Source organism: Talaromyces proteolyticus (assembly GCF_021365285.1).
Source record: "Talaromyces proteolyticus strain PMI_201 chromosome Unknown BGW36scaffold_2, whole genome shotgun sequence".
Taxonomy (NCBI): domain Eukaryota; kingdom Fungi; phylum Ascomycota; class Eurotiomycetes; order Eurotiales; family Trichocomaceae; genus Talaromyces; species Talaromyces proteolyticus.
The window spans coordinates 2840819-2867213 of record NW_025764278.1 but is presented as its reverse complement, the minus strand read 5'-3'; the positions used below and the strand labels follow the sequence as shown (position 1 = coordinate 2867213).

The following is a 26395-nucleotide window of genomic DNA, read 5'->3' as shown; positions in this document are numbered from 1 at the left end:
ATTGGCAAACTAGTGATGCCTGCTGGAACGATTTTTCTGCGTGGTGGATAGGCTGTTGTATAAGAGTGGTACACGGTAGATCCCTTTGGCAAATGTAAGCCTCTTCTTTTCCAAGAAAGCACGGCTTCTCTCGAACCACCTCAATAGTTAACCTCATTGTTGAAACGGAAGCCATGTTCGGCTTGAAGATACGTCATCGTACCTGTAAATTCTGGTAAATGCAAGATCAAGGTTGCAAAAAGACAATATGAACATAAATTTGTGATTGCCAACCGGAAGCCCACGGCTTCTGTGTAGATAGTCCGCATGGAGTTTAAATACGTACGAAGGTCATAGCTTAGCAGGTAAATCATTATCACATCAGCTACAGTCGCGACGCTATGACACGTGGCTCGCATATACGAGTATCACTGGATGGTCTCGTTCTTCCGACTACCGATTCTGCCAAGTTAATGCTCTGATTTCTTGTATTTCAAAGGCTAATCATATTATGATTCATATTATCCCACGTCTGATCAGAAAATGCTAGATGATTTTGTCAACATGCAGACAAGGGGGGGAAGCCAAGCAATAAAGTATATAGCCGAACCCGAGACAGTAATGTTACGCACCCTGGGCAATCATAACCACCATCCCTTCTTAATTCACCGCTTCTCGAATGTTAACCTTTAGGGGTATCCCAATGTCATCCGCGTCTTTGTCGCCACTTTCTTCATCCTCGACTCTGGCTCCTTCATATAACCTGACCTGCCACTTGAAATTTGGAAGATCTATTACCCTTTCTGGGTTCCTATCCCATTCCACTTCTAGTCCTGAGTCTTCAAGAACCTTAGCGACACGATTGCCCATAGCCATCCTTTTCTCCTTATCATTATAGTCGTCCCCAATCACACCGTACCGGAGGCAGAGCCCACCCCATTCGATACATCTGTCCGTGTCCTGCTCGTGGAAGTAGCAGTACCCGACCTGCCCATTCTCGGCCTCTCCACCGATTTCGGCATTCCCACAGGTGCCACAACATGTAAAATTTGCTCTGGCTACGATTCCCTCCTTTTCAAGGGTTTTATATGCCTCGATGAGCTTTTCCATATCAGCCTGTTCATCATCCAGCCAGCCTGCTTGCTCTTGGAGTCTGTCATGGAGGAGATATTCGGCAAATCTGCCGATTGAAGGGTTTGGGTTGTTATCCGCATCAAGCGAAAAATAGTCATGCAGGTCCTCAATTATATTCTCCAACGAAGAGTAACCACGCTGCAGCCATACTCGAGCCGTATTTTGCGCTTCCAGGAGGTCTTCGGGTCCTTGATCTGGTATGTCCAGAATTATTCCCGAGTTTGAGCTGGGCCCCGGTGTTGAGCTGGGTGTAGGTTTCATGATGATGTGGAGGACTGGGTTAGTGCTTTTAACAATAGCGAAGATAGAACCCGATATACTGGTTACCAATAGTGTTTAGTAACATAGGTGAGTCAAAACAACACGAGCAACAGAAAGCCCCCGTCCTTCTGTAAGTCGAGGAAATTCGGTAGTAAAAACGGAGAAATCAAAATTTTATGTCGACGAATAAAATGACATTCGATGATGTTTTTTCCCGGCAATTGTTATAAGCTGCGCCTCAAAATCATGGATAGAAAAGGGCGGGGCGGAGTTCGTGTCCGGGAGTATTCGTAGTCACTAGGCGGTGAATACGGTGAGAGCTCCTTCTGATTAGCGACTTGGAAGGTTCAATTAGTGTAAGGCTAAATCAGTGATAACGACTAAATTCGCTATACACTAGAATTACTTATGGGGCCATAACATCCATCTCACCAGTCGACATTTGGAGCTTTTGTCTGGAAAGCTCAGCTTAAGTATGCCAACCTCAAAACCGTCCATTCTCATTTCTAACACTGCCTGCCTCATCTCCCCAATTGGAGGTGTTCAGCCTCAACCGAGCTCAAGCCAACCAGAGTAGCTTTCGATTGGTTTAGAGGCAGGTAAACAGCCACTTTCCCGCCTGTCAAAGTGCTTTGCCGGAGGCGTAGTTATTCATCTTGGCGGTATATCTTTCATATCGTCTCTCTGTCGCTTCACCAGACCCAATGGTCAATGTCGCTCAGAAAACGCCGTGCTGGTACTGCTGATAGAATACGTACGAGGAACGACGTCAATTCGTAAAAAGCCTGTCCGGAGGAAACTATGTACAACCTTAGTGAATCAAAAAGAAGCCCCCATAAGATGACGACACCACGAACTCAGTCCAAAGTGCAAATCATATTATCCGGTATTCTTCTATCGATCGTTATACCCCGTATTTGTTTCGAGAGTCGGCCTACAGGCTTTACATGGTGATTTCTGATACAGTGAAGCGGGTAGCAAAGATCAAAGGTTATAGGAAAGAAGTGAATACAATTAGGGGGTAAGGATGATGTTGTCTGAATTTCTGGGAGGACATTCAATATCGTATTGTTGAGAAATCTACATGCGGTTTTATCTCAAATCGGCCCCAGTTGTCCACAAAGATATTCCAGAATACTTCAACCTATTCAAATGATATCAGCAGTCTATTAAACTACATGTGCATTATGATATATTGTATATTAGTTATCTCCTTCAGTACAATTCAGTCACGTCCTAAATTTGATCAATTGATATGCTCTGTGCGACCATCTCTTCCAGGCTCTACTTTATCCAACGTAAAGCACCCCATACCACTTGGCGCTTTAGATCGTCTTTAGTCCTACCAAACCCATCAATAGAAAAACCGTGGCACCACCGCCCACGGCAACAGCAGCTGAGCGCGGAATAATTCCAGCCGCGAGGGCAGTTCCGGTCACAACAACATCCAAGGCATCCGTGGCAACATTCGCCCACAGCATTCTGCGCAACTCCTTTCGGTCCCTCTCCCAATCTGACTCCGTCTGTGACGCTGGGGAAGCGGCGGACGGGAATTTTGGGCGAACAGTGTAGAGTAATTCGCCGATCACGGCATCACGAATCCCGAATAGGCGGAGTTGGTAGCTGGCAAGTGACCCAGGTGTGACGCCTGGGAGGAAGAAGAGTTTTGCGGTGAAGGAGGGGGCAACAAGGGCAGCACCGCCAGCCACGACGCGCAACCAGGCGAGGGCTTGGACTGTTCCTATTGCGAAGTTCGAGGGTTGGCGAGACGTGGTATTGTCAGATCGAGAGGTGGAGGGAATGAGAGGGGTCTTGGGGGTAGTGTTTTGAGTAGACATGATGATTGATATTTAATTGTCAAATTGTTTGAGGAGAAATATTGATTTGTTAATAGCTGGTGTTGAGCAGATGTTGTTTTTAATGATTTAGTTAGGGCTAAATGCGCGGCCTCCGCTGCCGTTTTATACCCGGCAAAATTACGTTATTCATGCCTCTCCTCAGTTCATTTCCCATCTCTAGGTCTCCGAGGCACATTTGATTTGAGCATGTTTGAAGGGGCATAACATTCTCAAGAACCTGATGAGAAGGGGGCGTGCTACAGCTAAACCCACTTTGGTGTATGACTCTCCAATCAAGCGCCAAGTTGGGTCGGATAATGCCGAGAATACGAGATCTCGATGACAGCATAACGTTATGGCCGCATCATCCGCAGCTAGGCAACGCTCATCTCGTCTTACAACGAAGGCCATAACGTTTTTTTTCACATCTAATTTGAGATCATTACATCAGTTTACGTGGCAGTTGGGAAATTATGGGCGCTGAAAGAGCAAGGAAGTGCAAACGATCCGCTGAAGAAGTGCCTTCTCCACGAGATCCCGACCGTAAGCGTGTATTAAACGTGTTAGCGCAGAGGAGATATCGTATGATTTCCTGAGGTTCCTGGCTGGTTTCCAATGCTTTGTCTAACCAATAGCCAGGAGAGCGAAAGAGGCAGAGACTAGCAGATCTGGAAGCGAAGCTCCGATCTGTTCAGTCTCAATCCAGTAAAGAGGCTTCCACCACACAGACCACAGCTGGAGCCGAATCTTGTCCAAGCACAACACAAATCGTGCAGGGAACTGGCCCTGAATGGACTAACGTCTTGTTCCCGGAATTGCAATCAGATGCACAACTATTCGCCGGCGAAGAATGCTCTCCCCCTCCTCCAGATCTGCAGCCGACGGATTGGTCAGCTATCCCAGCCGCCTTGGTTACCCAGCCTGCCTCTGACTGCGATCATTCTGAATTTATCGCCCTTCCCACTCCTTCAACATCTGATGATTCCGCAGCCCTCTTCGATAACTTACCTCCGTCAAATGACAATGGTCAGCTCCAGTTCTTCACTGGCCAATGTCGGTTTCCTAGCAATGTTGTCGACGGGCAGGCTTTATCACTTCAGAACCCAATGGTTCTCAGTGATCAGAATGCCTTCCTTGATGCCGCAGAAGTATCTCATGATACTTCAGCCTCTGATTCAGACAACAGCATGTCCCAGTTCAGCCATATATCATTTCCACCCATAGAAGTGATAGCACGACAAACCCCCGACCTTAACTTTCCATCATCCTCAACATTAATACATCCCAACCAGCTTGGCCGATGTCTCTCACCCGGCGTCCAAAATGATGTCAGTAGCCTTGATATGCCCATGCTTAAAATAATGAAAGCCGGTTTCTTCATCACGGACATGCTCAACTGCACCTCGCAAATATGGGACCCTTTCTTCCGGCATGTCGTGCAAAACCAACCACCAAATCTCCCTCCCCATTTCAAAGCCACCGCAGCTCAACAAAATATCCCGCATCACCCTGTATTCGACGTCATTCCCTGGGCCAGTGCTCGGACCAAGCTCATCCATATCTTTTCGCAGCCACCGGAATTAAGACCGCCGAGTGCGCGGGATCCACTGGCCGTTGTGAATATGATAATGGATATTGATGATGATGCGGAGGGAATGAGGATTTGTGGAGAGGACGGGTGGGATTGCAGGAATTGGGAGGTTGGGGAGATTTTTTTCCGGAATTGGTGGTGGGCACTTGATCGAGAGATTGTGGAAAATAGTAATAGACTGAGGGCTCGACGGGGAGCAAGGAAGCTCAGACTACGGGGGGCATAAATTGAGGTTATAATAGCGGGCTGGGGGAATATCATTGATAATTTCTGGTTTATATTTCATGACGGCTTATATATGTGTGTGATCTTCAAGTACGATATACACACATCCTCTAAAAAAAAAAGCAATAAATATGAAGTGCATCAATTTATAGGAGAAATGAGCGAAGTCTGTGCCACAGAACCCTGAATATACGGGAAATATATTGCCAATCTTTCAAAGTATGTTCTTCCTTCTCCACAAGCTTCCATTTTAAATCACTACAATGATCACTACATTAATCAAGAATTGATTTCAATATGCCTGCATGACGGCCATCAAATAACCTCAGCCAATTTTGAGAAGAAATATCTTCTGGGTTTTCAAACAGCCAAACTGTCAATCTATTGCCCAAGAACTCTCTAATAAATATGATATTTAAGTTCATAGCCGTACTATTCAGCGACGTCTTAAAGAATGGGGCCAACTGGTGTCTCACGTCGCACTCCTATAATTCACATAGGGTCCGAAAAACATGCATGGTTGGTATCGATCTAGGTACTTGTTGACATATAGAAAGCGAGATGGAAGAAATACAGCTTAGAGATTAGTAATATCCCGGCAATGCGCCGTCCGGATATCAACCCAGGTCAAGAATACTACATATGTAATCGATATGAAAACAAATTTGGTATCATTCAATGTAGAATACTAATATGTTATAGCCGTCACTGATATCGCGAAACCCATTGCAGCAACAACATTTATTAAAGGTCTCCCCACCCGACCTGCACCACTCTGTCCGCCGAGAATATCATATGCATTCCCGACTCCACCAAACCCGGCTGTGCCAGGCTCTGATGTCGTTGTCGAACTTGACGCCGTCTTAGTACTGCTGATTGGAGCTGATGTTATGGTCGCCGACGTTCCCGAAGTAGCATCGGCGGCAGTTATTGTCAATTGCGATAGTTGATCAGTCGCGGATGACTCTGGCTGTGCGCTGGTTGTTTGCGAGCTAGATTGACTACTTGGTTCAGATGTAGTTTGCGCAGTCATCTGTGTAGTTTCTGTTGTTGTAGTCGACTCCTGCACGGGATGTGTGTTTGTATCCGGCGCCGGCTTTGCAGTTGTCCCTGTAGTATCATCTATCTGAGACGTTGAATCTGCCGCCGTAGTCGTAGCCGTAGTCTGATGATGCCTTTTCGTTGTCGAGGTTCTAGTACTGGTATCCCCGGATCCCAATTCCCCAGCCTTCCCCGAGCAAACCGTAGATACTCCCTGTCCTTCAAGAAACCTGCCCAACAGTGTGTTGCTCCCGAAATTCTGCTGAGCATCTGCGCAAGCCTCCTGCACCTCCGAACTAATAACACCCAGACCAGCAAAGCAGAAGGATGAGCATCCGTCGCCGTTCGACGAGAAATCCGCGCTTATGCATCCCGGTACATCCTTGCTCCAAACGGAGGAACAGACCGTCGAAACGCCACTGATTTGCTCCAATTTCGAGAGGGAGATCGAAAGAGCGCAGCTGTTGAGGCTTGATAATAAGAGAAGGAGGAAGAGCTGTCTATGATTTGTGAATGTCATCCTTTTTCCCCCTCGTGTGTGGATATTGAGGTTGATGATGGCGGTCGTGATGAATTAAAGGTGATGGAGCCGAAGCTGTAGGTCACGTCTAAGTTTGCAATGATGTAGGTGGAATAATAATGAAAGTAATTATGCAAATAGTGGTGTTGGGGGGTGCAACACTTTGTCGCCCCTTGAGACAGTTTAAGGCGTCTAGCTGTGTTGGTTGGATGCGATGCAACAGAAGCTGTCTGAAACGAGCGGCCTAGCGCCAGATTGCTAGGTGCAACTGTGGTTGTTGGCAGATAGATGAGCTGGTATAGACTCAAGGAGGAATAAGTCTTGAATATGAATGAAAATGAATTATTAACGATTGACTGGTTGATTAGTCCAGCTGAATATCAATGTCGCAGGAGGGAACCCTATAAAGGATTAAGCAGACGGTCAAGTCCGGTATATACAGCAGCAGGAGGATATTGAAGAATCAAAGACAGGATTGAATCCAAGCAAACTCTAGACGATGCAAGAAGACACTTCCCTGCACGCTCGACGACAATAATAACAGCAATCACCACATCAACGACCACGCAGCAATGGTTTGTCACCATTCGCTCTCCGTTTCAGAAAGCATATCAATTTCCAATTCGGGGCCAAACCACTCGCCTCCGTGGCGACTCCGCCGGTTGAGCAAGGCATAGCAGCCGAACTTAAGTCCCATTGGCTGCGAACAATGAATTTTAGCCATCTCCTTGCGTTTGACCATCGAGCTAGTCACTGGCAGGACACCTTTGGCGACGCTGTGCACGAACCACTGGATCGTCCCGAGACGATCATTGAAACGCCTAGCGTCATAGGTCGACAGTAGAGAGAGCCGGCCCGGAGGATTGGTGGGCAGCAGAGAAGACTGAAGATCAAGGGCGAGTATGCTGTCTGTTTCGGATTTGGTTTGACGTTGACGCAGGGGCAAAATCGATAGGCTGACGCTGCGTCCCGGGTTCCTTTCCTGTTGGCGCCTACTACTTTCTTACCACTTACTGCTAACTAACTTGTTAACTAACCAAGCTACGTAATAACTTACTCATCCTTCATATAGGATGTATTATTGACGGATCTCAATCAGTGAATGGATTCATTACACTCGATTATTTATTATACAGCAGCCTAATCGCACAAACAAGGGATAACAGGACACCTCGCCACCTCCACCTCAAAAAAATCCCGAATGACTCGAGTGACTGCCGTGATGTTTATGCTTGTGCTTGTGGCTATGCTTTCGGTCGCTGTCATCAGATGAACTGTCACTGCTTCCGCTTCCCCGTCTGCGATGGTGATGCGAGTGTCCGTGGCCATGATGCCCATGCCCATGCCCATGCCCATGATCGTGCTTCCCCTCATGGACCTTGTTTCCGAGCATGTTCCCTGCGATCGCGCCTCCGAGGGCGCCTAGTATCCCGTGGTTTGCTTTGTTTCCCATATAATACCCCGCGGCGCCGCCGAGTAGCGAGCTTCCGAGCCCGCGCTCATCTTCGCCGCCTGCTGGTGGTGGGGCCCCGTCTGGGATACTTCCAGGAGTGTTCACGGCGCCGGCGTGGGCAGGTTGCATGCCATTACTGTACAGAGAGAGTTAGTTAATTAATCTCGAGAGGGCTATACCGACTTATCAAGAGAAGGTAAGTGTTACATACTAATACTCAGACGCTGCGCCTTGTTTTGCGCCCTGCTGGTTCGCATGACCGTCGTACTGCGGGCGGGGGCTATGGCTGGGGGGACGGTACTGCGCTTGAGCCTCTGGAGGGTGTTGGTAGCCTTGACCGTAGTTCGGGTCTTGAGGATGATAAGGCGGTGGTTGGGGTGAGGGAGTATGCCCGTACGGTGCTCCTGGAGGCGGTTGGTGATAGCCCTGAGCCGGTTGATTATGATCATAATACTGCCCGCCAGGAACGGCTGATTGAGGGGGTGGGTATCCCTGTTGATGTTGATATCCCGGACCGCCTCCACCACCAGCACCAAGGCCAGGTGGATAGCGGTTGTTGTTATAAGGGTCCGACATCGATGGGAGCTCACCGTGCGATCAGTTGTTTGTGGGTGACAATCAAGTAGTAGTTGCAAAAATAAATTCGAACAGAGTGAATGAGAGTGAGATAAGCGCTAACTAAATGGCTGCCAAGTCTGGTGATATCATGGTTTCAGCTGTTCAGCTGTCCCGGTCTCGTGGCAGACGACGTGGTGGGGTAGAGGCAGATCACTTCCATCTCATTAAACCAGCCACCCTACAGTCTATTTATTAGATTTCATTTCCAGGGGATCAGATTCGGCGTACGCTCATGGATTTATTTGAGGGGCTTTCTCGAAGCCATATAAATAGTATAGACCGGTAGACCTGTACTTCAATGGAAAATCTCATATAAACAAGGGTATTTCGAACTCGAACAATAGCCCCAACAGATGACGCCGAAAGCAAAACATTCGGCTATAAAAAGAGAAAAGGCAAGAAACAGAGCCCGCTGTAATGGCTGAATGAGATAATCTCCAGGATGAACGACGAACGAGGGGCAAAAGCGCAGCATGCAAAGTAAATCAGAAAGAAAAGAGCGAAGGACAGCTTCAGAAGCAATAATGTTGCTTGCTCGGACCAACGTATCATAACTCAATTGTCCATTGCTTTATTCATAATGTGTTCTGCTGAACAGAGATTTTCGAACATGGATTCCAAAACCATGTTATCTAATAGAGATCTAATAGAGATCTGATGGGATTCTTGTATATAATAAATAGGAAGGCCCAGGCTAAAAAGCTTTGACAGGACGACGTTCTGCTTTTCGCGTAATCCAGCCGGACAGCATATCATCTAGCCGCCCAGACATTTCCTTCAAGCGTTTGCTTTCATCTTTGAACAAGCTGCCAGTGATTGGATGATCGGGTCCAGCAGGTTGCACATTGGAGTTGTCATGTACAATGATGAGCAAATCCTTGATGTCATTCCCATCGTCTAGATATGAACGCAAGCTCGCGTCGCTCCAGGTCGCCGTAGCATTTGACGAAATAGTCGACACTGGAGTAGTCTCGTCCATTTTTCTGTCAGGCCCTTCAATTAATTCGGGAGATGATGACTCAGACGATACAGGAGAAACGGATCGTTCATCACGGGAAGAGGTATCCACTGTTAATCCCGGAGGTTGAATGCGGGTTGGCGAAACATCCACTGGAGACTCTGACACACTTCGACTGCTCTGTTTGTTAGCAAGCAGCGGAGATGGCTGTTGTTGTGGTTGCTGCTGGGAAGATGCCACTGACAGCGGCTGAGTTGCTGGTATCGTTTTGTTTGTAGGTGCAATTTCGTCAACCTCGTCAACCTCGTCAGCCTCGTCTTCCGGATCGTAATACGTCGTAGGCTGCCATTGCTTAGGCGAAGCCGGACTCGATGATTTCACAGGAGATGATACATCGACTTTAGGCCTTCGCTGTTCAAAAGATGACGAGGGTGATTCGTGAGAAGGCCGTAATTGAAGTGGTGCCACGACATTCGCGCCTGATGGTGAAACGACTCTTCGAATAGATGGACCGAAACCCTCTTTGACAGGTGAGGACGCATTACTAGCAGAAGTAGCAGCTTCCTGAGTAGCACGTTGTTGGTTGGCCGCGACAAGTTCTGCCGGTGGCTGCTTTTGCAGTCGACTTGTCTGTCTCTGAATCCCTTGGGGTTTGTTGTTGTTGGCTTCACGCAAAGATTCCGACGACACTTTGAACTGAGGCGACAGTTCGTCAGAAGTCTTTTCCATCTCTTCAGCATCGTCTTCTGAGTTTCTGCCCTTTTTATCTTTTCGCTTGAACAGCCCGCTGAGCATGCCGGGTTTCTTTTCTTTACGTTTGCTCTTCTCTGTGGAAGATAGGTTTTTCTCGAGAGATTCCAGACTTGCACGTCCCTGGTATCCAGTTAGCTGCCGCTTTCGGAAAAGTCATCAAGTAGAGTGTCACTACCTCTTGTAGTTCGGATTTGGAAATGCCAGAGGCAGAATCGTCACGCAGAAGGTTTGGAGTAAGCGAGATTTTCTTGGTCTCGGCAGTGTCATCTTTAAAGAAGGAGTCTGTATTTCGCAGTGTTCCGTTTCTTGACCGGCTGACATTCTCACCTGCACATTATCAGTAAAATGTGAGCAAATGGATACAAATCATCATACCTGGGCGATCCAGGGAGTCGTCACTAGGGCGGGGTTTCTCCGGGCTCGACCGGTCGATTTGGGTGTCTTCAATTTCAGTAGTTGGTTCTCGAGAGATCTTTTCCTTATGGGGCTTCAGAGGTTCCACAACAATATCCTCATCTCGAATATCGTCCGGGTTGCCCTCAGGTTCATGGGCCGGTTCTTCTTCCTCGGCCATCTCCTCGCCTTCGCCATCTTCTTCTTCAGTCGAATAGTCGATATCAGAGGCTTCAAAGAATGTCGGTGAGGCGAAAGTTACAGTTTTCGCATTGCGTCGCCGCATGGCCTTTTTGAGTGGATTCTTGGATTTTTCTGGATTGTCTCCAAGCATCATTGAAGAAAGCTGGAAATTTTTAGTAATCGCAAATATTAATGTACCAAGTAAAGACATACGTCGACATTTCGATGCTTGTTCAATCTAGCCAATCTCTCTGTGGGCGTCTCAATATGCTCTGCAGGCAAGTACCCTTTGGGAGGTTAGATGAAATGTCAAACAGCTGTTCAAATAGCTCACCGATGCTGCCATCTTTGACGACCCGGACAAGCCACCAATAACTATTGCTATCGTCAAGAAGAACCATTGTGTCCCCTTTCGCGGCGTTTGCTTGCCCTTCAACCGTTGCGATAAACGTATGCAGTGCGTAAACGAACTCGAAATCAATATCCTCTACAGTCATGTCAGGACACGTCACTCCAATCATCGTCTGACAGACTTACCATCATCGATGGAAGGCGAGGAAGAGATCTTATCCATCATATCGTCGTCCAACAGATCGTCGTCCCCTTCAACGTCCGCTATTTCTCCATCGCCTCCAGACTCGTAATGCCCATTCTCCCCGTTACGAGACCCTGCCAACTCTGTAACCATGTCTTCAGCCTCATCGTAACCTATATCAATTTGGGTACGGTCATCATCGCCATCGAAACGATCCAAAGAAACTCGAGGACCAGTAGACAATTCGTCCTTAGCCTCCTGCTCTGCGTGTCGTAACGACTGATTGTGATGCGAGGCAGAATGACCGTTTGTACGTGCACCGTGCGAGCTGTGGTCCTTCGCTGAGGGGTAGTTTTGATCCTGTAGGTCGATTGTATCTGGCCGCCGATATGTCAGTACGAGGAATGAATAGAGAGGGAAATAGGCACTGACCGGCCCTGATCATTTGTGGCCTCGTCATGGTAACGACGATCGAAGAGAATTTTTCAACATCAAACAATCAAATGTATACCAAGAGTCAGTGACACCGTTTCGCCAGGTCACGTTCACAGATTCTGGATACATTCATTCATGCGCTGGAAGTGCGGATCGCTTAACTCAAATTGAGTTATAAAACGACTAATTTGCGCAAAGGAAAATATCGACAAGTCTTGCAGGTGCGTGTGCGACTGTATGGAAAGAGGTGCGACCGCAGGTGGAAGCGGCTGGGAAAGTCGATTGCCGGGCAGCGCAGACGGCGCAAAAAAAGCAGAAAAATAAAGGAGCGGAAGAGGCAGCACGCGGTGCCACCACAGTCAATGAAAAGAGAAGAGTCAGAATCGGAGACTTGCCCCCGCCAGATTGGGATGGGTGAATCGGTGGTCGTTTGACGTCGTGTGTCGTGATGGTGTTGGCCCTTTCGCTTCCCATGACCCGTGAAAAGGGGCATTGCCCGTGCTTGCTGCGTTGTGAGGCAAGCGCCGGTCCCGCGCGTTTGTCGCTTGATGTGAGATGTGGCTGGGATGAGGCTTGGGGGCTTCTCCGCACGCTTGCTAGTGGCTTCATCTGGTCTGGCGTGCTGTGATTGGTCCAGACCCTTTCCGGAATGTGGGACTGGAGATCGGTTGCGGGTAACGCGGTTGGAGATCCTAATGGGCCAATCGCACCTGCCAAGAGACTCGAACCCGTCAGATGATGCTTCATCTGGTCAAATTCAGAGTTCTGATTGGCTGAATCAAAGCCACCGTTGCCTGATCAGGCTTGGCGTTATAATGCGACCATACCGTACCACTTTAGGACACTCCTGATTGGTCATATTACTGTAAGGCTCCGCTTCTCGTTTACTCTCGGCGTTCTGCAAAACGGTAAAACCTAGTAACTGCTCTTTCCTCTACTAAATCGTTCCTAAGCGCCTCTTTTTTTTCGGTGTCGCCCCTCCCTTGAAGCTTTGTTATTCACTCAACAGCTCGTCCGCATCGACCAAATTTGTGACAGCACAGACCGCTTGTCTCTATCTTAATATCAACCGATTCCTCCCGACTCATCGCCAGCTTGTGTCTAGCTTTATCGACTTTACAATACGGCTACGCACAGTATAGCCTCTTTGTTGCGACAACGACGTCATCGAGAGTCCGAACTACTCAGGCGACACTTTTCACTTAACGACTCAAAATCATCCCATCGTAACCGTTCAAGTCCGTGCGTCATTGCCGAAGTCAGGTGGTTATGGTATGCAGGCGCCTCGTGTTGATCACCCCCCGTGTTGAAATAAACATAAGCTCTCGACGAGGGCATGGCTTATGCTGAGCGAGAAGCATTTTCAGGGTTGAAAATCGATACTATTCTTGCCAGAAGCCAATCCCCCAGTCCAGCCCGCAAATATGGCGAAATTAATGACGGGGAAGAGCAAAGGTCGAAGGAAAATGACATGGCACCGACACGACCACAGGATGAAGAAGAGAGCGTGATGAATGAATTACACAACGACACGCCTCCGATGGCTGTTCCTCGTCCAGATGATAACCACTTTCCGTGTCTCGAGTCAGATATAAGCTATTCTCACAAACCGGAAGAGGACTACTCGTCGACATTTGAGGACTATTTGCGCGAACATAATCCACCGTTTGACCTTAGTTCGAAAGATCACACCGATCCAAGGCGCCCTAATGTGCTAGAAGGACCTCTGCCGGGTCGTGACTCCCGCCACACTGCTTACAGTCAACTACAAACGCGATTGTCTAATTTGCGGAACGTACAAACCCAAGATCAAGCCGAGCTCAACTACGATGTGTCAGACACTAAACAAAGGCACGGCAGACAACACTCGCCATCAATGGGTAATGGGTTGCCGTTCTCTTCCAAAAGGGATGATGATCAATTAAACGTTGAGGATCTTGATCGGCCGACCTCACTCACCTCAGTATCGACAATGTCTCCGTTGGAAGAAGTTCGGACACCTTCTGAGTACCCAAGGGACGGAACAAAAGAAGTTCTACTCTCTCCATTATCCTCGTCGCCTCTTATTCAGCGGGCTGCTTCTCTCGAAGACCCTAGTATTTGGACTATGGGCGTTAGTGCATCTTACGGAAGCAAATCCCGCAGTTATACACTTGAAGGAAGTAATAGTTGGCGAAGGGCAATGCGGCAGGGGTCCAGAAGGTCTACTGGTTCGAGTGGGAAATCACCAGCTAGTGCGTTCTTGTCTATGTGGACTTCTCCGGAGGAAGTTATGGCTCCTCAGCCTGATGATGAGGGGCAGATGGTAGGGACTGATTATGTTATCGGAAAGCAAATTGGATTCGGTGGTTTTAGCACAGTCAAAGAAGCTTTCAAAGTTGAGGGCAATGGTGCTACGCGGCGTCTGGCAGTCAAAATTGTGAAAAAACATGTTCTAGGTAAAAGCGAGCAAGAGAATGACCAGGTACAGGCTGAATTCGACCATGAAGTTCGTATATGGCGGCAATTGAATGATTCTCACATTCTCTCTCTGGACGCAGTATACGAAACCGATTATGCTACTTTCTGTTTTACCAAATTCGCCATTGGGGGGACACTTTTCGACTTGGTGAAAGCCAATCGTCGCGGCATAGATATGCACCTCGCCAAGAAATATGCCTACGAGCTTGCTTCTGCACTGCGTTATCTACACGAAGATATGCGGGTTGTCCACCGTGACATCAAACTAGAGAATTGCTTGCTTGATCCTGAGAGGGCTGAGGATGGTAGCGAGACAGCCAAACTTCTCCTCTGTGATTTTGGCATGGCAGAATGGATGGCAACAGACACTGGAGGAGAACCTATAGACACGTACGATAATCCCGCCGATCGCCCCCCAACACAGAACATCGGCCCAAGCGGATCGAGCACGAGCGTTGCGGGAAGCTTGGAGTATGCTTCACCGGAACTCCTTCTTTCGACAAGTGGCCTGGTAGACCCAGTGGTTGATATATGGGCATTTGGCGTTGTTGTTTACGCAACTGTTGTCGGATCTCGTCCGTTTCAGAATGGTTTTGGGCCACGGACACATGCCAGCATTCTCAAAGGGGAATGGGACCCCAATGCGGTTCTCGCGGGTCATGTAAATGATGTTGGTCGCCGTGACACTCTACAGCTGATACGCCATTGTTTGGAAATGGACACGGAAAGACGTTGGACCATTAGACAAGTCCTTGACTGTCCATGGTTCCAAGACGTTCCACAGACGCCCGAAGAGGCTCTGAATGAGTCTACCTGGAGGTTATAAGCCTCGGCTCTACACCCTGCTGATGTTATAGGACCTTTGTCGAATTCGTTTCATTTAACCTACAGGTAACCAGACCTTATCAGCCAACTTGTATGGATATGTCTAGATATGTATGATGAAGTTAAGTTTTGATTGTTTGGGATATTTTGGCTTGGTAAGGATCGTTCTTGGGATGGGTTAGTTTGCGTTCACTTGAGTCTTGAGCACAGCAGTCGATGATACCCCTGACCGTCAATTGATGATCAGCAGCGTTGCGCGAGCGTCGATGATTTGAATTTACACGATACGAGCGTTCAGATGCGATATGATATGAAGCAAGGCGTTGGTTCGTTATCTTTCTTTTTTTTTTTTTCCTAATTCACGCATTTTGGCATCCTAACTATTCAAAACTGTGCTATTTCGTTCGTCTTTTAAATTTCGGCTGATTACTTTGTACTTGTTTGTCCACGTGTATACTATTGATATAGTTCAGATGTGACACTAAATACTCAACTCAAGAGCTTGAATTATCCAGACATATGCCTATATAACAGGTATCCATGAAGTGGGAATCGCATCAATGCTCTGTAGTCACTGATGACGTCAAAACATACTGTTCATGGTATAAGTGATCGCCATCATCTCGACCAAAACATGACCCGTTGATCAAAATCTTCATCCTCCAAATCCTCAAACCTCCTTCGGTCATTCGGACACATCGTTCTCCACAATTCCCTGGCAACATCTAGATCTGCTTTCGACTCAGTTAGGTTTCCAATGCGCTGGAACAACATCCCACGATTCCGCCGTGCGCGTGTGTGCTCTGCGATGAAGTACAGATGTCCACCCGCAGTGTATATCTTAATAGCCTGCTTAAGCAATACTCTGCTCACCGTTAGGATTGTTAACTAGTAAAGTAGGGGGGCTACTTACAAGGCAGGGTCAAACATCTCAAGCCGCACGTAATGAGAAGCGACCTTCACGCAACCGTCAGCGGTACGATGGTGATTATTTCCTACCGTCGATTTGTACTGCTGAAGACAGCGTTGGTGTAACAAAAAGCTCTCATCAAGCTGCCCTTGCGCCAGTTTTACATTGCCATAACCCAGGAGAAGTTTCCCAGTCCTATACGTTTGAGATTAGCATGCAGGGAAAAATGTAGCTTTAGAGAAAATATGGTTTTTACACGAATGAAATCTTGTCATTGGCCCCGTATGCTTTCTCTCGATCTGCCAGCGCTTGAGAGAAGATCTCATCCGCCTCGCCGAGTCGGCCCTGAACCCATGCGGCAAAGCCGAGGTTGATCAGAGGCATCGAGATGCTGATTTGGGTTGCGCCATCTAGGGCCTCAAGGGAGCATTTCGATTCGAAAAAGCAACCTTCTGCTTTCATAGCATCGTTGTTCTGGAGATAGGCGTTTCCCAGCTCGTTCCAGGAGACACCAAGTGTTTGGTTTGTGCCACCAGGCTTGTCTTGATAGCTATTGCGCACAATCTGGCTGAATTTTTTCATATTCAGTAAGGATTGCTCTGGGTCATTGGTATGCAGAGCTCGAACTCCACGCTCATAAATTATGGTTCGGTAAAGTACTGCTAACTGGTCCCTTAGATCCTCTGGGGACCGGTCGTTTTGATTCCCATCCCCAAAGGCATCGCACATTAGTTCTGCTAGATAGAGGAGAGGAATAGTGTCGTCAAAGCGACCCCACATGTTGGTATTTCTGGAGAGGGAAATTAGCAGTGGGAAGCTTCAAGCTGTAGTGGAAACTCACGATGCGGCATCGATGAAAAGCTTTGGGCCATCCAAATGATGTCGCGTTAGATCCTTTGGTAGCTTGAACCTAGAGAATAGGCTTTGAAGTTTCAAGACGTGAGGGAAGAGATCTTGACATCGGGCCCACCGATATATCTCATTTCCAAAACTGAACTCCTCATATGGCCAGACAGCAGAGACAAAGGATAACATTGAGCTGAACACTTTGTTGAACTCATCATCAGTCATTCTCGCCCTAACTGCATCTTGGATGAGTCGGTGTATATTGAGCGTCTTCTTGTCCTTTTGCCGTGTAATTAAGGATCTTTGTATCAGCTCTGTGCGAGCGTTCTGGTATTCCGCGCTCGTTGATGGATAGCCCGGCCATATACCTGCGGCAGGGTTCTCCTCCAAAATGTACTCAGGGATACTATCTGAATCAAGGAGGGACATAGCCTGCAGCAAGGAATGGCTGCCTTCTTCTAATTGATCCAACGCCCAAACAGAGGCAATTGTGTGTTCATAGCCTGCGCGAGCTTTCGATGGTCCGATCTTGAGGTTGAAAAGTTCTGCATGAGCACTCTCTTTTTGATATCTGTCCAGAAACTCGGAGAAGGTCAGATCCTGACGTATGATTACACCAGCCATTTGGACGATTGCCAAAGGAAGGCCACCGAGAACATCGGCTATCGTCGTGACACTATTCTGCTCTTCGGTGCTCAGCTTTCTTCGGCCAGTTAACTTGACGAGTAGTTTTGCTCCCTCGCTGGCGTCAAGTGGCGGCATACTTAATGCACGCTTGAGGGAATAAACATAGGATTTCACAAGAGGGTCTCGGCTCGTTATAATAATCGAGCCAGAACCATATGCTGGCCAATAGTCATCAAGCATATCGGGCTCTTCTACATTGTCAAATACTAATAGCCAATTCGCCTCATTGTATTGAGTGTTTTCATGCTGCTTATATGACTTGATAGGGTTTGCGAGCCATCCCAGGACAGCATCTCGGGTCAGGATATGATCCCTGGATTCCATAGATTCCGCCTCCACCAGCCCAAGAGCGGCTGCCGCCTGGTCAAAGCTGCGAGCCAGCTTTACTGGCTCATCAGCGGATATCCAGATAATCGCATCAAACTGGTCCCTGCACCTATACACAAATTCAGCTGCGACATGAGATTTCCCCATGCCGCCAGGGCCACAAAGTGCAAACGTCCGCAGATAGCCACCAGTTTCTGATCCCTCCGAGGCAGAATGATCGTCGCTCATCGGCAAAAGATATTCCTCAAGATTCTTCAACAGTTGAGCTTGGCCAGAAAATACATGATTTCGGCTCAGGGGCATCACAAAGCAGGGTAACTTTGGGTCCATCTTATCAACCGAAAAGTCCGTGAGAGATGGTAAAAGTTGAAAGCTGCCAACTGTGGATCCCGCAGTTCCTTTGGGACTCGTAAAGGCTGAAGGGTGTCCTGGAGCTGACGAGTTTGTGTCCGTGGACGTTATCCGTTCCCGTTTCAGTGATCCTGAGCTTGATTTGCTTCGGATTGATTCACCGAGTCTGATGGGACGTTTGTCTGTGAATGTAAGATATAATTTAAATGTTGCATGTTTAGGCAACCCACATTCCTGGGACTTTCTTTTGATGTTGTCATGAGCTTTCTTCGCTGCTGTCTCAATAAACGAAACGATGGCAGTAGACTCGGTACTACCAGTCGCAACGCAGCACATATTGGCATGGTCAGATTTGGAAGGAATCATCTCTTCAAGTTTTGTATTTGTTTTGGCGAAGGTTTTATCGACAAGCTTTCGTCATGTTAAAACTCTAGCATGGGTAAAAGGAGAAAACTAAGAGATTAACGAACCATTACTTTGGAACCAAACATTCCTCCAACGCGCGTCCTTGCAGTCTCGAATACGCTTAAGACGGGAATCTCATCCATGACTCGTTCAAAGCTGAGACAGTCATTTGACAGGCCAGCAGATATCTGTCGAGTTACCTCGTGTTTCATCTTCGACTTTAAAAAGGTTTTGAAGATTAAAGAGATATTCAGCCACGTATTGGGATTATCTGAGACCGAGTGAGGACATGCAAGTAAAATGACACCAGCAATATTTCGCAGAAGAAGTCGAAACCGTTGAGGATTGTGGTAGCCAATGCACAGAGCCTATGAAGTCAGCGAAAGATACGGCCGAAAAATATTCTGAAAGATCTCACCCGCTTCAAAATGATCCCGCCGGTGCTGTGCGCCGCGAGAAATATTGGACAATCATTGAGCTTTGAAATGATTCTTAGCGCTGAAGTAAGAGGGATCAAACAGGCCTACCTGGTTGTTTTCTATGAGACCTTCTAAAGCGCTAAGAAAATTGGCGCCAGCTTTCTCGACCTGTTGCCAAGAGAAAGCCTGATGTTCTGTAGCAAGCTCGTTTGGGAAAGAGAAGACGCCAAAATCAGGAGCAGAATCTGCGTGCATAGATTTTGGCCAGATGTCTTTATTCAGATCGCTCCACTCACTGGGAGGAGATGTTCCAGCTCCCGGTATTGCAACAAACCTTTCTTATCAGTGGTTTCCATTTGACTAACGACCAGGATGGTGAACGTACAAAGTTCGAACTCTAGGGCCACAATGGACTTGCGACAAGTCGTTCAATCTCGGCATTTTCCAGTCTGGATTGCTGCTGTCCTTGTCGAATATCCTTCTCTAGATCTCAGGGTAAGGAGTCGTCGTAGAAGACCTTGAGCTTGTGGATGGAAGCAGCTTGGTTGATTCTATATGAATCAATGGTGTGGCATCGGGCGGTGTGGGCGGCTGGCATTATACAGTATTGGATGCCCAAGGCATCGCAACAGGGTAACTAGTTTCTAGATTCGTTTGGCTGTGCAGTGCACGTGTCGACACAAGGGAAAACACCGGCTGACCCCGCTGCACAGGTAGTACAACCCTAGTCAAAGGATCCCTGTTTCCGCCTGTGCGATAGGTATAGCGCTTCATATCATAGGCTTTCTTTCAAGAGTGGGGGCTAGGCGCTAAAGTGATTGTGATTGTGATTTCTTTTGATGATGTGCTAATAATCAGCGGGCCAGCAGGTTCCCTGTAAGAGGTTCCGATCTGCTACTGTCTATGAGGCTGAGTACAGTTGTCTCACTTAATTCCCTGTCAGGGATTGTCTACCAATATGTCTGTTCATGCGACCTTGGGCTTTCTGCCAGACGAGAAGCTCTTCAGGGAGGAAAGACCGTATTGCCTCAAGTTTGAAGCTCCCAAAGGGTTGCGTAGAACAAATATTCAGGCAGAGCACCGGCGGCAAATCATTGAAGATATCCGCGGTCGCGAGAAGGATTTCAACCTCGACAAGAATGGTTTCGCATTGGTACCTTTCCACACTAAAATGGCCTATGAAGACTTTGAGAATGAGGACAAGATAGTGACGGTATATATGACAGAGGTGGCTGCTGTAATACAGCAGCTGGTTGGCGCATTTCGCGTTCAGATCTTTGAATATGTGGCAAGGGCATCACATCTAGTTCTAAAATTGAGAGGTTGACAAAGTGCAGATTCGTAAACAGCACCAAACTTTTCCAATCGCAACCGGAGAGGCTTATGAGCATAATCAGCCCACAACAATGGTTCACATTGGTATTTGTTTAAAGATCTTAATTACAATCTTCTCTAACTAAGAGATATAAAGATATAAGCAAAGACTGGGCAAGACGACTAGCAGAAGGACTGAATCACAAAATCGACATGCATGACCTGCCCTCTCAGAATTATAGGTTTTACAAGTACGTTTTCAAAGTTGAAAAATGATGTCGTTGCTGAAACATTCAAGTCTCTGGAGACCAATAAGGGGACCCGTCAAGGACTGGCCACTTGCATTGTGCGATAATTCAAATTTGAATGTCCACGAAATCGAAATTGGCGACGTTGTGTTTGAAGACTTCACCATCAATAATGAATACATCCGCTTCAGCCCAGAGCAAAAGTGGCACTACGTTAGCGATCAGCAAGCATCCGAAGCATGGGTTTTTGTTCAGGGAGATGCGAAGCCGCACACCCGCCATGGTATTTCAACCTCAATGACTGTAGTTGTCTTTGGCTTACATGCTAGGAAAGGAGTTCCTCATTCGTCATTTCAACTGCGAGGCAATAATAACGACCATGTGCCCAGGGAAACAATCGAGATCCGGGCTCTAGCTTACTTCGAAGATGATTCCCAACCGCTCTAATGCCTCTCAAGCAGTCTTGCATGACTAGCGTTCATGAATTAATGAATGAAAGTTTGTTTGTTTGTAATCAAGTTTATTGTCCGGATGCAGCTATGAGCTATGACAGACAATGAATGAGAGTTATCCTATTTGTGACCAAGTAGCTTCGAAATGCGAGATGCGTTTAGCTCCGTTTCAACTTATCATCGTCACTTTCCATCGCTATTTAGGGTTTGAACACAGATTTGTGAGCCACTTTGGCAACATTTCAAGACTGCTTGCCACGTACCTTTGTAGTCTCCTGTGTCATAAAGAATGTTCAGGCTCAACTCTCCCGATGTACCTGCGATCTCGAGCTTGGCACCCTTCGGTGCATCGTACGTAATCGGTCTGTTTCCATCACGACCAAAGCTACTCTCAAAAGCCTTCCAAGGCTGCCTCTTTTCTTTAGATATGACGTCTGGCATGCTGGACCGCTATGCGAAGATGCGCTAGTTTTTCTAGATGTGATCTTATATGAAAACAAGATAGAATTAATTAAGAGTTGCTTGTGCGGTGCTAGGCGTGCCTACTTGCAATTTATTGGAATGCACGGCTTGACATGTTTGGCTCGGTCACGCGTGGCGCGGTTTGATCGTTTCAATTCCCCACGCTAAGATTTTAGTCCACACCCACCGAACCCTCTCGAGGGCATAGTTACAGTACAGTTGAACAAGGGTCTCGGAAGGTTCGGCCGGTGCAGACTAAAATCTTAGCATGAGCGGATATCGGGTGACCAGTGGTCAACTTTTGCTAAATTAAGCACTGGCTTACTCGATTAGACACTAGCGTGAGAAATTGTATGGACTTTGTATAGGTCCTACTTAATACTTTGGTTTTATATACTCTAGCCTTCTTTGACAGCTACTTTTAACCCCTAATCATCTCTAACCCTAACCCTGGTCCACACCCTGACACCCTAAATAAAGCCTTTAAAAAATTATTTTGAAAGGTTATGACATATGTAGAACTTAGGTGAAGCATATGCAGAGTCTATGCAGATGCATCGTACTAAAATTTCTGTACGACGCTACAGCTGTAGTGTTAGAAATGGCCAAAAATTATTATTTTTGGCCATTTTAATTCTGCCGGTTTAAACACCCAGCCGCTAACTTTTAGTTTACCCCCCCCTAGACACCCATGTAATTGTACCCAGTCAATGCAACCAAGTTTTAAAAGGCCAATGATCTTGAGGTTGCTGCAGCCTCGTCCTCGGCCATGACCCTAGTCGCGTTATTTCCGACTCTCCCAAGCACAAACACTTCCCATGTCATTCCGGCTACTTCTTCAAGTGAAAGGGATGCAGGAGTGACTCCGATTAACTATTATTGCTGTCCTGCTTCTGTTAGCATCATCCAGTGCCGGTCGTTAGGAGCTGAAAATTCAATAGAGGCCAACTCCATGGCTCAGAGCAAGGCACAGGGCCATAACACGATGACTGAGAACGTGTCTCCGGATGAGGGGGCTGCTCCGCAGGGAGATGAAGGTCTTGGTGCCCCAAAGATGTCGACAATCCAAGTAGCTATGCTTCTTGGAATCATATGGGTAAACCATTCCATTGCCCCAGGCTCCTTTCTCGTTTTACTCACGTCATCCTTGTCAGACGATGCTAGTTTTCCCTCTCCTAGACGAGACCATGATTGCAACACTTCTAGCTCCCATTTCGGCATCATTCGCCTCACTCTCGGACCTCTCCTGGATAGCAACAACATACTTGATTGGTATGGCTGCTTCGAATCCCCTCTCTGGTCACGTGGCAGATGTGTTTGGTCGTCGATTTTGCTTGATAGGATCTAGTGCCATTTTCGTGATCGGAACACTTATCTGCGGGTTGAGCACACATTTGTGGGTGTTGCTCCTTGGCAGAGCCATACAGGGATTCGGCTCGGGCGTAATGCAGTCGGTCGTATCCTTCATCGAGGCCGACGTTGTGACCCTTCGAAATAGAGGCATCACCGAAGCAGTAGGCGGAATTTTGTTTGGGGTCTGCTTGGCTGTTGGGGGACTGTATGGTGGAGGAATGAATGACACCATAGGATGGAAATGGGCCTTCTTAATCCAGGTTCCGGTTACGATTGTCTTGGCTATAGGTGCCTGGTTGCTCGTGAGAATTCCAAAGAAGAAATCACATATCTCCAGTCTACGTCGTCTTGATTACGTTGGCGGAATAGCAATCCTGCTCGCCATTGTGCTTTTCCAACTTGGACTTCAGTCGGGAGGGAATTCTCATACCTGGAATTCATTGCTGGTACTGGTACCCCTTCCATTATCTCTAGTTAGTTTCATCGTTTTTCTGGTTTGGGACTCCTACTTCGCCAAGGAACCCGTTTTGCCAATAAAGCTCTTACACAACCGCAATCTTTACCTCTCATCAATATTTTATCTTTTGAATTCAATGTCATACTTCTCAATTGAATTCTATATAGCGATATATCTCCAAGTTTTGGGCCATTCCACAACAGCATCAGGACTTCGGTTTATCCCCCAAGCGTTTGGAGCTGCTGCTTCCATCATGCTAGCTGGGATCATTGTTAAGATCACAGGTAAATATTACTGGCTCAACGTCTTGGCCCAGATATTTGTTATTCTTAGCGCTGCATTGCTCTTGCTCTTGAGGGTTTCGTCGCCTTCATGGTACCCATTTGTGTTCTTAGGCTTGTCTGGGGCAGGTTTCGGAATCAGTTGGGTGACTGTGTTGATGGCTTCCTTGAGTTCCATTACGGATGATCACCAAGCCAGCGTGCAGTCAGCTGGGTACTTTTTCAGATTCACAGGCATGGCTCTTGGTATGACAGTATCAACAGCAGTTTTTCAGAAAATCCTGAATGACGGTCTATGGTCGTCTTTCGGGAATGATTTGGGGGCTGGGCCACTGATTAATACCCTACGGACAGATTTCAATGCAGTACAAAGTCTCGCTTTTCCGGAAAGGCAGAAAGCGGAAGAAGATTACATGAATGCATTGCATGCAGTGTTCTATACTGTAACAGCCGAGGCTATTGTTGCGGCGATAGCGAGTCTGTGCTTGAAGGAGAATGAACTTCCGGAAAGTTTAAAAGAGAATTAATCTACCGAGTCAGTATATAGTAGACGACTATATAGCCTAGCTTCCCTACTCCCAACGTCTCTTTATTGACAACCACATTGTCGTCAACTTCCGACGATCCAGAACGAGGGATGAAATTGAGAGCAGGAGCACAGGCACAGACACAGCGAACCAAAGCCAAATCCGACCAATTTCCTGCTCAAACCCTGCAATGTTCATACTGAAAAAAGCACATGTGAACGATAGAGGAATGTAGAAGAAGGCAATCAAGGTCAACTTCGCAACTGATCGTGCTTGCACCATAGCTCTTTTGGCCTCGGCCAGCATAACATTGTTCATGATGACATTCATACCCTTCGAGCAGCGCTTGATGATGACTTCTGCTCTCTCAACTAGCTGCTCATAATCCTCCAACAAGCTTTCCTTGGCTCTGAGTGCCTTTTGGTATTGGTGCAGATGGTCTTTTCCAACGTGTGGCCACAGGTGGCCACCTGAGCACTTGATAATCTTCACTATCTCTTGGAGGTGAGTCAAGTGCTTTTGAACAATTTCTCGACAATACAAAAGATTCGACAATGTTGGGTTCTCTTTCATCAGAGAATTATAGTCTGTGTCCCCCTCGATCTTAGCTTCTATCACATTCATGAATTGGATCTCCGAGAATGCGCAGAATTGGAAGAGATCAGTGATGGCATAAAACGGATCAAGAACCATTGTCGGTGTGTCCAGAGTCTCACCGCAATATAGCGCTAATAATTGGGCGCTTTGTGGAAATTTTTCCTGGGACTTGTTAGAAGTCGTAGGTTTTGCTAGATAGGATTTCGTCCAGATTCTAGAGTTGTGCTGTATAGTTGGAGCAAAAATAGTCCATGGTAAGTATGAACGACCATCTTCTTGTGGTAGCCAAGGGCCCTGTGGCCCTCTTGAAAGATCTCTGCCGCTATCAGTAGCTACCAATACTGCGATGAATCAGTAGACTTGTAGAATATTTAACCGACAGAGCACTCACTTATCCAGCCTTCGTCGTGTTTATGGAGACATATGGACATTTCCTGTTCAATAAAGAAGTTCTTCTCATCGAGAACCGAAAAGGATCTAACTATAGAATCTCCGGCTTGAAATCTGCTGCCTAGCATAAGATCATGCTTGTATCTGGTCATGTTCCTCTCACTATCCAGCCTCAATGCGTCGACTCGGCCTTGATCAAATTCGCCAGACCTCTCTTCTCTCGATCCTAGTGTGACGAATCGGAGGGTTATGATGTTTTCTAGACCCGAACGTAAGGTCGGAGTTGAGTAATAGTCCCTCCGACATCGAAATCGCAGATGCGTATGGAAGAATTGAGGGTCAGTGCGACAGAAAGCGCCGACTGTGCTGATCCATTGTGGGGAAGGGTATCCGTGCAGGAAGAGAATATGGCATTTCATCGAGTTTTTACCCTCTTCTAGCTTTCCAGCACATTGCGAGGGACTAGAGTAGACATCAAGACTATGTCCCCCAAGCTTATCGATGGTGTGCAAGGTCCCCTGGGTGTTGCACAATGAGTCACCGTTTTGCATTCCATTTTTCAGATAGAGTCCCAGATCTTCGAAGATGTCTCCAGGGTAAACCGTGTCTTGAATAGTTTGTTTGGAATGAAAGAGTATAGCTTCGGCGTATTCTCGTGGTGCTACTTATATCCAAATTAGCATTGTACTACAAATCCTACTAAACGGGGCATATACTACCTAGCGGTCTTTGTGTTGTCTTCTTCGGGTGAAGCGTCGTCGACTCAGAAGATGGCTCAGATGAGTCGCTCGAGACTCTAATGATAGGGGGGCAGCCCATCTCCATGTGAGAATTTTTCTTTTTCTTTTTGTTGGGAGCTTTGAGATATATTTTAATGTTAAATTCTATTCCTTCTCTTAATTTATAGCCCTTTTCAAGCGGAAATTTTACCCCAGGCACAGATACGACGATCGCTTCACGGTCAGGGGTATGCCTCTTGAAGGCGCAGCGGGCGCTTAAATATGTATTTTCTATTAAAGGAATAACCCGGGCTAAATCCAAAGTCCGAATGGGTCTACGATATAGATTCCTTTTTTTGGAGAACCCAATGCTAGGCCTACTCCGTTGTATTGAAAATTTGATACCTTTGAAGTGCAACGCTCAAATGATGATGGGTTGGTGCATGAG

At 47.1% G+C, this 26395-nt stretch overlaps 12 protein-coding genes across 12 annotated transcripts; 4 read left to right on the top strand and 8 right to left on the bottom strand.

Moving 5' to 3' along the window:
• Nucleotides 1-191: 191 nt before the first annotated feature.
• BGW36DRAFT_370602 (uncharacterized protein) lies at nt 192-1605 on the bottom strand. The gene has a single exon (XM_046215270.1). It carries the CDS (start codon nt 1372-1374, stop codon nt 640-642), a length of 735 nt encoding a protein of 244 aa, XP_046077125.1. The 5' UTR covers nt 1375-1605; the 3' UTR covers nt 192-639.
• A 1094-nt stretch (nt 1606-2699) lies between these two features.
• BGW36DRAFT_423632 (uncharacterized protein) lies at nt 2700-3212 on the bottom strand (the record flags this gene model as incomplete). Its single annotated transcript, XM_046219858.1, has 1 exon — nt 2700-3212. One exon carries the CDS (start codon nt 3210-3212, stop codon nt 2700-2702), a length of 513 nt encoding a protein of 170 aa, XP_046077124.1.
• Nucleotides 3213-3524: 312 nt separating this feature from the next.
• BGW36DRAFT_370600 (uncharacterized protein) lies at nt 3525-5350 on the top strand. Its single transcript, XM_046215269.1, has 2 exons — nt 3525-3794; nt 3852-5350. The coding sequence occupies exons 1-2, from the start codon at nt 3686-3688 to the stop codon at nt 5027-5029; spliced, it is 1287 nt and encodes a 428-aa protein (XP_046077123.1). The 5' UTR covers nt 3525-3685; the 3' UTR covers nt 5030-5350.
• A 366-nt stretch (nt 5351-5716) lies between these two features.
• BGW36DRAFT_355483 (uncharacterized protein) lies at nt 5717-6589 on the bottom strand (the record flags this gene model as incomplete). The annotated part of the gene is made up of 1 exon (XM_046213652.1): nt 5717-6589. The coding sequence occupies one exon, from the start codon at nt 6587-6589 to the stop codon at nt 5717-5719; it is 873 nt and encodes a 290-aa protein (XP_046077122.1).
• Nucleotides 6590-7775: 1186 nt separating this feature from the next.
• On the bottom strand, nt 7776-8618 carry BGW36DRAFT_423629 (uncharacterized protein; the record flags this gene model as incomplete). Its single annotated transcript, XM_046219857.1, has 2 exons — nt 7776-8178; nt 8254-8618. The coding sequence occupies 2 exons, from the start codon at nt 8616-8618 to the stop codon at nt 7776-7778; spliced, it is 768 nt and encodes a 255-aa protein (XP_046077121.1).
• A 736-nt stretch (nt 8619-9354) lies between these two features.
• On the bottom strand, nt 9355-11942 carry BGW36DRAFT_394251 (uncharacterized protein; the record flags this gene model as incomplete). The annotated part of the gene is made up of 7 exons (XM_046217894.1): nt 9355-10491; nt 10547-10698; nt 10747-11110; nt 11161-11234; nt 11282-11434; nt 11485-11859; nt 11915-11942. The coding sequence occupies 7 exons, from the start codon at nt 11940-11942 to the stop codon at nt 9355-9357; spliced, it is 2283 nt and encodes a 760-aa protein (XP_046077120.1).
• A 158-nt stretch (nt 11943-12100) lies between these two features.
• Nucleotides 12101-12664, bottom strand: BGW36DRAFT_423627 (uncharacterized protein; the record flags this gene model as incomplete). Its single annotated transcript, XM_046219856.1, has 1 exon — nt 12101-12664. The coding sequence occupies one exon, from the start codon at nt 12662-12664 to the stop codon at nt 12101-12103; it is 564 nt and encodes a 187-aa protein (XP_046077119.1).
• Nucleotides 12665-12876: 212 nt separating this feature from the next.
• On the top strand, nt 12877-15651 carry BGW36DRAFT_370596 (kinase-like domain-containing protein). The gene has a single exon (XM_046215268.1). It carries the CDS (start codon nt 13254-13256, stop codon nt 15201-15203), a length of 1950 nt encoding a protein of 649 aa, XP_046077118.1. The 5' UTR covers nt 12877-13253; the 3' UTR covers nt 15204-15651.
• On the bottom strand, nt 15512-19769 carry BGW36DRAFT_444704 (uncharacterized protein). The gene is made up of 7 exons (XM_046221650.1): nt 19256-19769; nt 19147-19206; nt 18794-19096; nt 16954-18734; nt 16369-16902; nt 16116-16307; nt 15512-16067 (listed from the first exon to the last, which is right to left on the bottom strand). Exons 1-7 carry the CDS (start codon nt 19400-19402, stop codon nt 15821-15823), a joined length of 3264 nt encoding a protein of 1087 aa, XP_046077117.1. The 5' UTR covers nt 19403-19769; the 3' UTR covers nt 15512-15820.
• Nucleotides 19770-20105: 336 nt separating this feature from the next.
• Nucleotides 20106-21156, top strand: BGW36DRAFT_423624 (uncharacterized protein; the record flags this gene model as incomplete). Its single annotated transcript, XM_046219855.1, has 4 exons — nt 20106-20432; nt 20485-20566; nt 20619-20712; nt 20760-21156. The coding sequence occupies 4 exons, from the start codon at nt 20106-20108 to the stop codon at nt 21154-21156; spliced, it is 900 nt and encodes a 299-aa protein (XP_046077116.1).
• A 1624-nt stretch (nt 21157-22780) lies between these two features.
• Nucleotides 22781-24241, top strand: BGW36DRAFT_287112 (major facilitator superfamily domain-containing protein; the record flags this gene model as incomplete). Its single annotated transcript, XM_046210481.1, has 1 exon — nt 22781-24241. One exon carries the CDS (start codon nt 22781-22783, stop codon nt 24239-24241), a length of 1461 nt encoding a protein of 486 aa, XP_046077115.1.
• A 45-nt stretch (nt 24242-24286) lies between these two features.
• On the bottom strand, nt 24287-26078 carry BGW36DRAFT_404330 (uncharacterized protein; the record flags this gene model as incomplete). Its single annotated transcript, XM_046218930.1, has 3 exons — nt 25948-26078; nt 25230-25889; nt 24287-25179 (listed from the first exon to the last, which is right to left on the bottom strand). The coding sequence occupies exons 1-3, from the start codon at nt 26051-26053 to the stop codon at nt 24287-24289; spliced, it is 1659 nt and encodes a 552-aa protein (XP_046077114.1). The 5' UTR covers nt 26054-26078.
• Nucleotides 26079-26395: the final 317 nt, after the last annotated feature.